The sequence below is a fragment of the Passer montanus genome, unplaced genomic scaffold (assembly GCF_014805655.1).
Source record: "Passer montanus isolate IOZ18808 unplaced genomic scaffold, ASM1480565v1 scaffold11, whole genome shotgun sequence".
Lineage (NCBI taxonomy): Eukaryota > Metazoa > Chordata > Aves > Passeriformes > Passeridae > Passer > Passer montanus.
The window spans coordinates 14977902-14993403 of NW_024357613.1; the positions used below are offsets into that span (position 1 = coordinate 14977902).

At 37.0% G+C, this 15502-nt stretch overlaps 1 protein-coding gene across 1 annotated transcript; it reads right to left on the reverse strand.

Annotated features, from left to right (window-relative positions):
- Nucleotides 1-13197: 13197 nt before the first annotated feature.
- Nucleotides 13198-13964, reverse strand: LOC120511167 (nucleoporin NUP42-like). The gene is given in 4 exon segments (XM_039727887.1): nt 13198-13385; nt 13555-13848; nt 13851-13934; nt 13937-13964. Coding segments are annotated over 4 exon segments (594 nt in total).
- Nucleotides 13965-15502: the final 1538 nt, after the last annotated feature.

The window sequence follows — 15502 nt, forward strand, 5'->3', positions numbered from 1 at the left end:
GTTACAGCAATTATATGTTCAGAAGGAACATTTTAGAGAAGCTTTGTGGAGACAGCCATACAATTGAGGAGAATTATGCAATGTTGGATTTCAAGAGCAAAAGTAATTCTTGTGTCGTGCCCTCTGTAAAAGGCCATGCAGCTTTCAAAAGTTTAGAAGTGAGTTTACCAAACTTTTTGAAGACTCTGCTGTCTTGATGGAAAGATTTCATATTATGGAATTCCTCTTGATGTTCTTGGGCAGATCTTTATTGATTAATTATTCTGATTGATACAGAAGGATGAAATTATATGTCACCTTATAAACACAAAATGCAGACTAGAAGAGGTTGGAAATTAACAAATCTATTATTTTCCAAGCAGTTCATGGCAGATTTTAGGCTACTCACTTCTAAAAAGAACCTCTGATATTACAGCATGTCCTTATCTGTCCTCACCATCTCGTGTTTGCTTATGTCTTTTAGGTTCAAGGAATGCACTGATTCAGCTCTTAATTATAATTAGCATCAAGGAAGAAACACTGTAGTCTGTAGTCTCCCTCTTTCCACAAGCAGAGGTCCTTAATATCCAGCAGAATTCCTTCTGCACTATTTCTGTGACTTCACTCTCTCACAACTTTTTGCAGAGACCATGGTCCCCGCTTCAAAATGCAGAGGAAAGGAGTTTTTATCCCAAATAGATTTATTTCTGGGACTCAGTTCTTAGACCCTGTTCTTTGTTGATAGGTATAGTCTGATTTGCCAGCAAGCCTTAAACTCTGAAGGGTCTGTTTTTTCCCTAGGTCAGCTTTTATCAGTTCTATTAATGGAATTTGTCTGGTCATTCAGAGTTCTTTTAATGTAATGCAAATGAACACATAGAAAATAGGTAACTTTTAAAAATGAATGCATACATTTGTTTCTTCAAGCTTGAATTAGGAAATATAAGAAAAATTAAAAATCATTCCTTAAGAATTGTTTATTTATTTAACTATACTGAACTTGTTTCTTCAAGCTTGAATTAGGAAATATAAGAAAAATTAAAAATCATTCCTTCCTTAGGAATTGTTTATTTATTTAACTGTACTGAACCTATTCCACTGTCATATCACCATGTCACAGACAAAAAACCAGCTTCTTTTTCTGCAGGGAAAGTTACAGTTTCATGTCTTGAAGCACAAGATTAATTGAGTATAGGATGCAAAAAACGTTGGCTTTCAGTAAATTACCCAGACATTCTTTATTAGATTTTATGCCAAATTTTGAATCTCCTGAATTGAGGAAATCCATATTTTGACTGCACACAGGCTGAAAATTCCCTTTCTATAGTCTTTCTTTTCCAACCTATCAATTCAGATGAAATCTTGCTGTTGCACAGTTGATGGAGGGAAAGGTAAAGAACTGATCACTTTAAATCTAGACCAGTCATTGGGTGATCTTCACCTTTTTTGAAAGAAAAAAAGAAAATCAGAAAGAAAAGAAAATCACACATCATCACTAAATCTAGGCCAGTCATTGGGTGATCTTCACCTTTTTTGAAAGAAAAAAGGAAAATCAGTACATGTAATCAGATCTTTTAAATATTTGCAATAAGATGTAACTTTGGTTTTGTTATGGATCTTCGTAATGACCTTTAGATTACTGTTAATTATGTCTATTGATCTGAAATAATTAATAAACAAAAAACCTGCAAAGTTGCATGTGACAGATACTTCTTTCAAACACAGGCATCCAAAGATCAAGCTGTAGATGATGAAAGAAAGAGATGTGAGAATAGCTTTGGTAGGTGTGACAATTCAGAAATTAGCTGAAATATGGTGTGCAGGAGTTTGGATGCAATGTGGAAGCAGAGGTGGGAGGCTCAGACCAGGGCAGCTGACAGCAAAAGGTTGCATTTGCTTTTATATACTCAGGAAGATGAAAGTTAGAAAGAAGACAGGTAGCAACACAGTGACAGCCTTAAAAGAATAAATGGAATGGTGTTAGAAATGTCTAACTTTTGTGCCAATGCTTTTTTTCTTCACACATTAGAAGTTACTGGAGAAGGCAACAAAAGTTCTTACTCTATTTTTGGAAAGCTTTCATTAATTACCCTCAGATTTTCCATGATGACCCTGTATTTTGTCTATGTCCTCTGGGTTTTGCTTCCCTCCATTTCTTGCTCTCTACTCAATCCAACTGATGTGTTTTTCACCTTCATCTCTATGTTTTGCAGATTTTACCCTCCTTTCTGGAGTTCCCTCAAAGGCTAAATTCACTCTGTTACCACCCTCTTCTTTATGTCCTTCCTCAGAAATTGTTTCCCTGGAAACCCTAACCCTGTCCCTCAGAAAAGTTAATCCATGCTATTTTTCTCTGTATTTACTCTTCCTCTTTTTGTTTTAGTAAGATATTTATTTAACTAAGTTTAGATCTGTGGAGAAAAAATAAAAGCTCCAATATTTTGAATGAACTTGAGTATGTATGACTCTAACATCCTTATTTTACAGGAGGGACCCTATTTTTACCTCAAAAGATGATTTAGAACTTTAGAAAGACAGACCACAGAGGCATATACAAATACTAAGGAGAACAGATAATTGCAAGAGCAACCATATGGTTCTGAATATAGCAATCTGGCATGTTATGGAATTTTTAAGGTTGGATTCTTCACTCTTTCTCTTTGCAACTAAGCAGAATGCAGCCTCCTTTAACTTCAGATTCCAGCACACTGTAGTGTGTCCCAGAGCAGAGGGTCATAACAGGGCCCCAGGATCACAGAATCATAGAATGGCCTGGGTTTGAAGGGACCTTAGAGATTGTGTAGTCCACCACCCCTGCCATGGGTAAGGACACCTTTCATTAGGCCAGATTGCTCAGGGCCCCATCCAACCTGGCCTTGAGCACTTCTAGAGATGGAATATTCTCAACTTCTCTGTTCCAGTGCCTCACCATCCTCACAATAAAAAATGTCTTTGTAATATCTGATCCAAATCTCATCTCAGTTTAAAACCATTATCGCTTGTCCTTATCTTCACAGGCCTTTGTAAAAAGTTCCTCTACAGCTTTCCAACAGGCTCCCTTAAGATACTGGAATGCTGCTGTAAGGTCTTCCTGGGGCCTTGTCTTTTCCAGGCTGAGCAATACCAATTCTGTCAGCCTGTTTCCATGGGAGAGGGGTTCTGTCCCTCTGATTATTCCTATGGCCCTTCTCTGGACTTTCTCAAGCCAGTCAGTGTCCTTCCTATGCCAGGGACAACAGAGCTGGATGTGTAATCCAGAATGGAGAATATCACATCAGTTTGTCCTTTTTTTGGGTAATAGTTGTCTCTCAGGAAACTGAGCACAGAAGAAGCTAATTTTACTTTTAAATAGTAGCATCCTACTACATTAAATAACACTCCTGTGGATGTATTACTGAGATACGGTAATTGCTACATTTTTAGAGAAAGCCAAATATTGGGATATTGGTCCCATTTGACTGTATTGTCCTTGAAAGTGATCAGTGAAGTGTGTTAAAAAGGAGTAGCATGTATTGAAAAATAAATACAAATGTTAGTTGTCTTGCAAAATTGTGCTATGGGATTGTAATAAGTAGGAACAGTTGAAGTTAATGCATGCTACAAAGATGGAGTCTGTGTGTCATAAAATATGATTGCTCGTTATAAACCATTATTTTGCCTTGTGCCTTACTCATTTTGGTGTTCTTTCATTTAGTGCCGTTTCAATCAGCAACTTTAGTAAATTATTTTTGTGCAAACAATGTATACCATGAATCTGGTTTCAGCATTTATAAGGAAGGCATCTATTTTTTTTTTAACAGAAGGAAAACTACAATCCTTTCTTCATTTATTTTGTAATCCCTGAGCAGTACTGGGAACCGTGGAGTCAATCAGTGCAAATGAGTCAAGCCACATATCTGAAAAGCAATGAGCTACTGAAGAAATAGTTTTGAAGAAGTGAGCTTTTTATTAACCTTTCTAACACCACTCTGAAAGGTGCTAGGGATTCTCAGTTCTCATCAACTTCAAAGACAATTCAGTGTTCAATATTTTCTTGCAGAACTGGGGGTGCAGAGATGAGGGCCAGATGATAATGTGCTGAAAAGATCACAAACACTTGTGAAAGGCAACGCTTTATGTAAAAAAGCATTTTTTTTGCCATTTTTTAGCATGCCATGGATTGTGCAGTGACAAAAAATGGCATAAGATGGCAGTAAGAGATTGCAAAATACAGTGTTTTGGTGTGACATATTCCAGTGAATCAACCTACTGTCTTGCAATATGGATGATTGTATAACAGGTGGTAAATGGGGATTTCTGGGCTCCTTCAGGACATTGTTTTCTAACTTTCTCTTTGCATTTTTCTTCTCCTCAGAGGAAGATCTCCAGTTTATTTGGCATTTATACTCTTTTATCTGAGTGTAGGAAAATGGAATCGTTTTTCACACTGCATTGCCATCTGTGTGGAAGTGCTTGAAATTCACTGCTCATACTTTTTTAATCTGTGCTGTATGAAAATCACTCCAAATTTAACATTATATTAAATATGGTTTCATGTGCTGATAGAAACAAAGTAGGAGTGAAACAACCATCTCAGTAATGCACATGCAGCTTTGTAGCCTTGTTAGTGAAGCAATATGGACAAGGGGCTGTTCAATTTATCCACTGCTAAACTCCAGCAAGGAAGACAGGCTGCTTTGGGCCCAGACTGGTGTTGGCAGCTGTAGTCAAACCCCAGAAGGGTGGATCTGGTGAACCCTGTAGGAACTTTTTTAGGTTCTCTCATAACACCAAGGCTCTAGGGTCTTCTCATAACTTTCTAGTCCAGGGCTATGGCCTGGTGACACAAAACTGCCTTCTTTTGGCTAGAGAAATGACTTTCGAATATGTAAATAATTATTGCCTGTGATACCGGTATGAAGACCAGAGAGCTTTATTTCTGGAGGCTGATTCCTGTAAGATTTGTCCAATTTAAGAACTGCTAAGATAAAAAATGTATGGATTATTTGCAAAATATGGGTGTGTAATTTCTCAGTGCTAATGATTTCATTAGGTCTGCGTTTAAATTTTCAGTAACAGCTTTACATTAGTACATAAAGCTATGTTCTGCACCCCCAGTGTATACTTAAAGTTTCTCTGAAATAGAAATATTCACATTTTCTGAATCCTTTCCAGTGGTAGTGATGATAGCATTTTTAGCTAGTGCTTTTTGTCCTTAGGCCTGAAAGTGACTTATAAATGTACATACCTCCGACCAGAACAAGCTTTATGTGATCAAAGTAAAATTAACATCAAGCAACAATGAGCAATAAATGTCTTCTACAGTGACTGGCAAGGTATTGCCTGAGCTCTGATTTAGTGGGGAAAGGTAGATTTGGAAGAGACCTTTATATTTGTCTAAGTTCATTATGACTTTTCCTCGATAAAATTATTCTTTTTCAGCATCTGTTTTAATGTAGTTGCTGGGGAGTTATGTGGTTATGCATGATTTTTATCTGATAGCTAAGCCAGAGGTCAAAGCACAAACCTGACATTTAGAAAGATGATGTGGATTTGTTTTGCTCCCTGAAGGCCTTGGTCTTTAAGCCAGGAGATGGATTACAGGTATGAATAATTTCATCTTTCACTGTAGTTCACATGTACCTGATTGAAATCTTCAACATTTTAGGAGATAAAAAGCCAAACTGAATTGATTTTCTTCTGTGTTCTTTTTTAATAATGATGTTCCTGGGAAGGTGAAGTGGACATTCCATCATATGTCTTTTCAGGACAGCGTTTGATCACATGTGGCATAGGAGCATCTCTGCACTGTAGAACTGGGTGCACCTTTTAAAACCTATGTGTTCATTAAAAGAAAACTAGTAGGAAAAATGAAGTACAACTAGAGGTTTAAATCATCCATTTACTCCAAATTTCTGAGAAAGACAGAGTGGCTTTAGAAGTAATATAGTTCTTTCTTTCCTTTTGTTAATATTTTTGTTTGGTGTTAAAATCCTACTTCATTATAATAGTAAATTCGTAATAATGAAATTATAGTAATGGTACCTTTTACTGCGTCTCTACCCCATTAATTCTAATGAGAAAGTGATAAAGATTCCTCAGTTTTGATTCAATTTTTTAAAGAACATCAAAATTGGGGTTACTGAAGTTCACATTTTTGTGTTGAACTTACATGGATTCATAGGAGCCATTTTCATTTGTAAACATACCTGAACTAAAAGTGTGAATTGTTTTCCTTCAATCTGCTTAGAATTTTTTTTAAATTTTGAATAGGTTTTCTTCACAAAATTGCTGTTATTGTTAATATGGTAGATTTTTGAAAATTCAAGTGCAATGCTGCTCTTTATTGTTATTCTTACCCTTTTGAATCCACAGAATTGGAAACTCTCAGGTAGACTTCCATGGCTTTTTAGGATTTAATTGTTTACTAGTCATTACCCATTTATGAAGATGTTTCCGTATTTCAGGTTCATATTCTGATAATCACTGTCTTCCAATGAGAATTCTGATAATATATGGAAATCAGAAAGTCATCTGTACTTTTTATCATATGTGAAGAGAAAATGGATGCTCTCAAGTCAAGATCTTTCTCTTTTTTTGCCATTTTTGTCGTAATCAATACAGTACCATGATTGACAACTTCTGTCTGCTAATGACGTGTTTTCAAGATCATTTTAGCCTCTGGCTTCTCTTCCCCATAATTTTGAATGATTTTGAATGATTCAAGTATTTTGAAGCCCAACACAAACTATTTCTGATTTCAGTAAGAAATCCTTGCTGTTGCTCTTACAATGGAAAATTTTGGTTTTCATACATTGTCACTGAATGCAGCCTCACAATGATTGCTTTCTTGTGTACTGCTGTGTGATACTGGAAATAGTTGACTGTGGTGAACTGGTTCTCTTGTCAGGAGCGGGCAAAAATCACTAAATTAGTCACGTGATTCCACCTCAATGAACATGTTTTAACAACAACATTTTTATGTATTACCCAAATCTCTTCTGATGAATTCCAGAAGAGAAGGAATTCTAGAATTCAGGTTGAAAGTCCATTTTTCCTCAGACTATTGCAGAAAAACTCTTGCACTACACGTTTCTGAGAGAGTCTTGCACATTTGTTTGGCCTTTTTACTGGCCAGAAGGGAATGACAACCATATGGAGCAATTTTGATGCAGTTTATCAGGTTATGCACAAGATATGAAGTCAAAAACTGCTAGACCTTCTGGACTGAAATGGGATAAGCAATATATTGGCCCTGTCTTAAAGATTCAAGGGAGAACTTTTCCTGCAATGACTGGACTAAACTGTTTTGCTGTTTTCTCATAATCTTGATGAGTGCTTTTGCCCTCATATTGATTTTCTCTTAAGGTCTGATCCAGAGATCGTTCACAGAAAAGAGGATCTTCCAGTGGGCTCATGTCAGTGAGTGAGGTCAGGTCAGGCATCACAAAGCTTGGCAAGAGAGGGAACCAAGTCACAAAGACCACAAAGGCAAAGAATATCCACAAGTGGCATTTCACAGTGTAGTGAAAAATGACACTAAGTCAGAATTAATCTTGACAAAGTCAGACATCGAAAAGTTACCTGTCATATTTTCTTCATAGCCATAGGATAAGAATGAAACGAGTTGTGATTCATTGAACCTGTCTTAGATATCTAGGTTGAGATGAACTGCCTTCTGGAGGTGCCTCTTTCCCTCTTTCAGCTATAAAAGGAGCCCAGGGGACCACCTGACATTTAGGGAGCTGACTTTTAGGTGATAAAGTTAGAAAATTCCTGTCAAAGGAATCTGTGGAAGTATCTCTCTTTTGCTCTCTGTCCTTTACTTCCTCCTACCCATTCAGACAGTATTACAGGCTTGAAAAGGCACCCTCCTGAACCTTTTGTATGTCTGGAGACTATGCTTTCCCCTAGAAAAATCTCAGCTAGGAAATAGACATCACATCCTTTGACCTGGAGTAAGTTTTCCTTTTTCTGAAAATCAGGATTTTTCCAATTCAAGAGTAATATTTACAATTGAATCACTTAAAGTGAGAACATTTACAATAGATCACTTAAAGTGAGAATAGAGCTCAAGATTCAACTGCACCTCTGTTTTCTTCCTAAATAGTATAAATATCCCCTATTATTCCTTCCATCCCTACTAACAATATGTTAGCATGAGTTTAAATAAGGTTTTCCTATATCCCAGCTGCTGCTATAACTACTGCACTAGAGGTAACACATTCTTGTTGAAATCGAAGACTCAATAAGTTGACTTTGTATTTAATGTGTGTCTACAAATCTGGCCCAACATTTCTTCAGGAGAACACATGCAGAAATAATTTTGTTTCTTTCCTCATATTGTTATATAAAACAGAGTATAACTGTGTCCTTCACAGAGAAGAAAAGCACTTCAAAACAAAATGTACCTTCTGTTTAATTCCATAGAGGAGAAAAACTGACACCTAATTTCTTCAGACCCTTTGTTTACTGGGTTGGGCTGAGTTAACTTTTTTCACATTTTCAAAGGAGATATTTTACAAGTAGCTTGGTTCTTAAGGGTATTTGGGTTCAAAAAATATGAGTTGCTCTACAGTGGGGTTTTTTACCTCATACTGCCTTTTTAAGAACCAAAATATTTGGTAATTGATAGTCAATAACATTTAAGCTTCTAAATTTAATAAAAATGTATTTAGGCTATTAAGGGAGTTAAATTTTAGATTATTTGGAAAATTTAGATTTGTATATTGAATCACTTTATGATTTTGTACTCAGTTTTGAAAGAAGGTTATTTGATTGGAAATACTGTTATTTTAAGTGGACCATAATTCTTCATTCAAGAGTTACATTTTGGTTCATTGCAAACAAACGTCTTCAGAAAATTATTAGTGCAATTGGAGGCATCTCTTGTAAGACACTCATAAGCTGTTGTGGAAATGATCATCACTTTAGATACAGACTTTGGTTTCTTTACTTTTTTCCTATTTCTTTTTAATCACTGAGATAGAGAGAACAAAGTGTTTGTTTCAGCAAGGCAAGACAAGAGAAGAAATAACTTCAAATAAAATGCATCTGCTCATGAACTGTGAACATTGTGGTGGGACCATAGGTACTTTGAATTTGTCAATTGCTAAAATATATATGGATCCAGATTCTCCAGAATCAGATATGTAACTTAAAGTTACTGTTTTTGTAGCAAGTGGGGTTGGAGCCTACCTATGCTATCTATTAAGAAAATGTCAGCTCTGGAACAAATAGGAATTTTTAATTTTTTTTATTTATTTACATGTTCAGTGTTTGATTCGTAACCTATGGATATATCAAAAAATAGAGTAAGACATTTAGTATGATTGTGAAGACATGCTTCTTCCTAAAGTTAATATGAGCTGTCTTCAAAATGTGAATGCAAAATATATAAAATTATAAAACAGTCCACTCTGTATTTTAAAATATGTTAGAATGTTATAATTAATTAAAATGCTCATAAGTAAAAACATTTGCCAAACATAAAATTAAGCTAGTTTATTCTCAGTGCAATCCTCTTTTGGGTTAGCCAGAATTTTAAGCACTTCTGGGAATGCTTCAGTGTTAAAATATATGAAGGTGTTTTGCTTTATCTGTTTCATTGTCCTAAGAAAATGCCTAGATTTCTGATCTCCAGAAATATTCTGATTGGTGCTCATCAAAACAGTCTTTTAATATCCTTTCTGAATCCCTGCATTAATTCCTCCAAAGCTTCAGGATTAGCTTGACTAATAAACTCAGTTCTGAATAAACTTAACATTGTTCTTCATTGCTTATAAACCTATCTGTCGACAACAATGAATCAGACAAAAGCAAGAAAGCCAGAAGAAAATTAAAATCCTTTCTCATATTTTATCAAGAAGGAACAATATTTTGCTTTCTCTCTGAAGTTAGTTTTGTGGCTAAGTCTTGAAAAAGTGCTAACAATTCTCCCTGGCGAGCACTCTCTTCCCTGTAATCCATGCAGTTTCTGAACCTGAGAAATACAGAGCAAAGAAGAGCATAATTTACAAATGTAACTCTGAAAATTGCATACACATTTTCCTCCTTGAGTTTGAACTGGAAACTAGAAATATCTTTATGTAAAACAGTTATAGCCATTCCTGTTGATTTGCCACGCTTTACCTCTGGTAAATCTGCAGCATGTAGTCCATGCTGTGTTCAATGAGAAAATTTAAAGAGTTTGCATACTGTTGTTGTCTCTCCCTTGATGGATTTTGACCACAAATACAAACATTTGATTCAAACATAAGCCTGGCACATATCTCCTGCTCTAAGAAAAATGCGGTTGAATAGTTTATTAATAATGTGAACACACAAAGTAAAACTGATTCCAGATGGCTTTGTAAGCTCCAGTAACTCAGTGAACGTTAGATAAATTTTTCTGTTCATTAGTTTCAGTAGATGAACTAAGCTATTAAACAGGAATACGAAAAAAATCACCTATTATACATATAATTTTGTTCTGTTCAGAATTTTCTGCTCTCATGCTGAGCCCTTAGGTTAATGCAAGTGCAATGTTCTGGTGCGGGGGATAGAAGACTGACTCTGCTAGCTTGGTTTTGGATTTCATACTGATACAAACAACCCTGGTTCATAAGAGATAACAATTGGGAGTAAAAGTCACAAAACAAGGTGACTTTGTTTGTTTACAACTTTAATATTCAATATCTGAATATTAAAGTTGTAAACTCCATGAACCACAACTTTTTTTTATGATTACAGAAGCTGGGAGTGAGTATGGTGGATATAATTTACACAAGCAAACATTGTCACCCAAATATTGAATGGGGCTTCATGTACTTTTGTGTCCTTAGTCAAATGCTTGATATAATTCCAGCAGCAGTTTCCCAGCTGGAGGTTTTGACATAAATGACCGCTTCACTTTCTGAAGGTGAACGGAGCTGTGTTCCCTTCTATGTTCCCTTCTAGGAGCACATTCAGGCCTTTGAAATGCAATTTTCATCTTTTGAAACCATAATAGGAAAAGTGTCCCTTTGTCTTTGGTAATGTATATTTTACCTTTAAACTGTGGCTTGAGGAATGCTCCTCTGTGGGCCTTTCTTGATGCTGATGTAGCTGCTGAATTTCAGCCATTCCTTTGCTGTGTCCTGGGTTAGAAAAAGTAATGTTATGTCAAGTTTGCAGGAGCAAGAGAAAGTTCAAGCAAGAAGAGCTTGGTAAGGGACTGTCATTTGCATCAAGCTGGCTGATTCTGTCCTTGCTCATCCAAGGCATACGTCCAGGATGATTTCCCCCAGTGTGTACATTTTTTTACAATCCCTTCTTTTCTGCTGCTAAAACAGTTTGTGGTGGGCTGACAGCTTGGTCTGGGATGGCATTGTTTTCCCTTTCCTTATGACTGTACTTCCCACAACATTTAGGGTCTGTGCACAGGGCACAAAGCTATTTTGTGCCAGATAGCCCAGGTGAAGGGCTGCAGTTTCCTGGGCAGAATAGCTGGGGTGATGTGGGAGCCATTCTTGTTGAGGAGCAGAATATCTAGGCTATGATAATGGTAATATGATCTCACTGTTCCCATTGACCAAGCTAGGCTGATAATTTGGGTAACAAACCCATCTTAATTTGTACCCTTATTCTTTTGCTTTTTAGAATTGTTGAATAAAATTACTGATTAAAAATCCAAGCATCAGTAAGTTGTCCACACAATAATGCATTTAAATAACTATTCAGTCTTAAGTATGAAAGTCAATCCATTGAAAGTGTGATTGCTATGGCTTCTTTAATGGATTTTGCACTTACTGTCTGTAAAACACAGTACCTATCTGTGATCTCCACACAAGGTGTCTCCAGACTCCCAGGGAAGTGATATTCAGCAGTTCATGAACAGGCTCTGCACCCAAATCCTGTATCATGATTTACAATGGACCCAGTGTTAAGTGCCTGTCCTGGAAATATAATTTTTAAGCTCATGTTTTGTACTAAATTTTGTTCTGAATTTAGTAGGGACCCTTGGGTATGTAGGATTGGTATTAGCAAGTGACAGCCCACAGGGATCCATTGAAACAGTCTGTGGAAATTGAATTGTCTCACTACCTCCCCACCCTCTTGATGCTGGGGTAGGAGTGGGATTTGCATCCTAGAACTACTTAATGAGCTCAGGTGATGAGCTGTTGGATAAGAAACATAGGTGCTTATTGGGGAGGAATAGAGGTGCTTTTCCTTTTTGTCAAAATTCAGCACTCAGCCAGGCAAAATGGAAAGCACCCTTCTGCTGGGTCAGTAACCACTCTAAGCAAATGCTCTCTGCAGTTTTCCCATCGCAGACAGACCCCTGGATATCCAGTAGTGTAAGCTTCCAGGGACACAGGGGAAAAAGGGACCCAGCAAAGTTGGGTAATGGTAGGAGCCACAGTTTGGCAGAAAAGTGTCATTTCTATCACTACTTATGTGTTTTATCTAACTGTGTTCTAATTATATGTGTGTAAATATTGTTGGAATAGAGATTATTATTTTGGACTCTTGGACTCTTGACACTGTTCTGGTTTAAACCCAGGTATCAACCACACAAGTGCTCTCTCACTCCCCCATGCAGTCCTGGTGTGGTGGGGAGCAGAATCAGAAAAACAGGTAAAACCCATGGGTTGAGATAAGAACAGTTTAAGACTTCAAATAAAGTAAAATATAATAATACTACTGCTAATAAACATGATAATAATAACAATAAGAAGAACAAAATTTTATTGAAAAGGAGAAAGATGTATAAATAAAACCAAAGAGAAATAAGTTATGTACAACACAATTGCTCTCCACCCACTGACTACTGCCCATCCCATTCCCAAGCAGCTGCCTTCCCCTCCTGGCCAATTCTCCCCAGTTTAGATACTGGGCATGACATTCTATGGTATGGAATATCCCTGTGGACAATTCAGATCAGCTGTCCTGGCCTTGCTGCCTCCTGTCTTCTTGTGACACTCCTCACTGACAGAGCATGGGAAACTGAAAAGACACAATCATAGAATGATTTGGGGTGAAAGGAACCTTAAGGATCATCTTGTTCCAACTCCCCTGCAGTGGGCAGGGACACCTTCCACTAGACCAGGTTGCTCAAAGCCTCATTCAACCTGGCCTTGATATATTTTTTTTTAACCTCAGAGTTTATTACTGCAGAAGACTTAAAGATGAAACAGAAATGAACTGAAATGGAAACATTTTGTTTCATTGCTCAACCGCAAAAATATGTAGTTGAGTTATCAGAGAAAATATATTATTTCAAAATAAACTTAGTCCCAAACATTTAAAAGTTCTACTAGGTGGCTTAAGAGGAATTTTTCCTATTGCAATATTTTTTGTTTCAAATTGTTTCAATTCTTCAGCTGCTCCTTGATTTAAATAACTTGTTTCATGCATTCTGGTTTGTGAGTGCAGAAGCTGCTGATGTGATGTTATGTCCAGATACACTATCCAAATGAAATACTACTGGACTGTGAGGCAGAAGTTTCTACTGCTGCATTAAATGTTCCAAAGATTGTAAGCACAGTGATGCTGGCAGAGTTCACAGCAGAATTGCTAGGCAAAGACAAAGCCTCAAAAGCAGGAGTATTACAAGCAGCAGAAATGCTTTCAAACATTTAGACTTTCCAGATGATGATGCACTGGCAAGACTGGAAATCATTGTAAAGAAGAAATTGGTAGCACTGTTACTACTGCTGTCCATGGGAAAGCTTGGCAGCCCAAAGCTTGATGTTTGCAGTCTTCCAGATCCAAAGGAAGGCAAGGGTTGAATGATTTTTTTCTTTAATTCACATGGCACAGCTGCTTTTGTCAATGTACTTAAAGCTTTCAACCGAGGCAGCTGATTTTTCCATTGTCCATTCTCTTGGACAGAATTTATATAGAGTTCTGAATGTTTGCTGTGCAGTCATAACGCTCCAGATGGAATTGTTCTGGCAAGAAATCTGAGAAGCCTGAGACATTCTGTTTTTCTTTCATTGGTAAGATAAAACTATCCATTGTCCTGAAGATTCCCAAATTTCCATGTCTTTCACTACAGAGTCAAGAAGTCTCTTCATCTTTATAGCCATCAGCAATATGTTGACTGTTTGTAAATGCAGAAAATATGTTCTGTAAAATGTCCTTGACCTAGGGTAAGAACTAAGCAACAACCAAAACATGAGTGTGTTATCAATATTATTCTCATACTAAATCCCAAACCACAGCACTGAATAAGCTACGAAGAAAATTAACCTTATCACAGCCAAAACCAGGACACTCTCAGAGTGTTACTTTACCCAAGTTCCGTGGGATTTATGTCACAGTGTCATCATTCCTGACATAAAAATAGTAACTGAAGAGCAATGATTCAACTGGGGATAAGACTCAACTCTTTTAATGTAAATTGCTTTGGAGTTAATTGTTGAGTAAGAAAGTGATCTAGGCTCTAAATTGTTGAACAGAGAGACAAATTACTCAGCCCATCCTGAAATGGGAGATGCTGATGAATCACTGAGCAGAAGGATACCTATATCAAAAAATACTCCTTTGAGTATGGAGGAAACAGGGAAAATTTGCTTGCCAAAATTTTTGAGCTTGAGGACAGATGAAGTGATGGGAGACAAATTGCATCCCAGGTTTGCTGTAAAGCAGGGTTTGGGTTCCCTGTGAGTCACACCAAGAGTGCCTTAATGTGATTGATTTTAAAGAGCAGATGGGATTTCAAAGGAGGAGTCCAGTTCTGCGAGTGTAAAACTGTCCAATCTTCCTCCTGCATATGTGAAAATTAAATGATTGCCCATGTATGGAGGAGTTGCACACCACAATAGCCTGAACGGCATGGGAAGCAATTCTGGTGTGTACAACAAAGCTGCAGCTGAAAGACCAGGCAGCTTTCAGAGGTCTGGAGAGCCTTTTGGAATGTTAGCCCTTCACATAAATTCAGTATATATATGAGGTGAAGAAAGCCATTATGGTTATGTTTTATTCATATTTATCTTCTGCAGAAAGGTAGCATTTTTAGGAAGTGAGACATGCTGTGCCCCCAGGGAAAATTGTCCTGTAGATATCTCCTGTACGGGCAAGGACAGAGCAAGTCATCTGGTGGTCACACTGCATATGTGCCTTGCTTAGTGGAAAATTGCAAGTTTAATTGGGTTTTCCTCCTGCTGTTTTTTTAATAGTACTGAAGCTGTCACTATGAAGGAAACATTGTATATGAAAAATGTCCAGAAAAGATTAAGGTAAGTGGCATCCTAGTGCATTGTTTAGTGCTTAGGGCATAAATAGCAAATCTCAAAAGACTGACAACAATAGCAATAATGTGTAAAAAACAAAGCAAAAATTACCATATCATATAGCTTAGTTGTATGCAAATCAGGCAGCATTAAATGTCAGTTTCCTAACATTTTTTAACAAAGAAAACACAGAGCCAACAAACAATGTTAAACTTTCTGGTCCCAGTGGTGACAGAAATCCTTTCAAATCCTGTGTGGAACCAGCAGCAAGGTAGACTTCTGTACATTCTACTCATAGTGTGTCAGTACCAACCTCAGGGCCTCTTCAGGAGACACAACACAGTGAA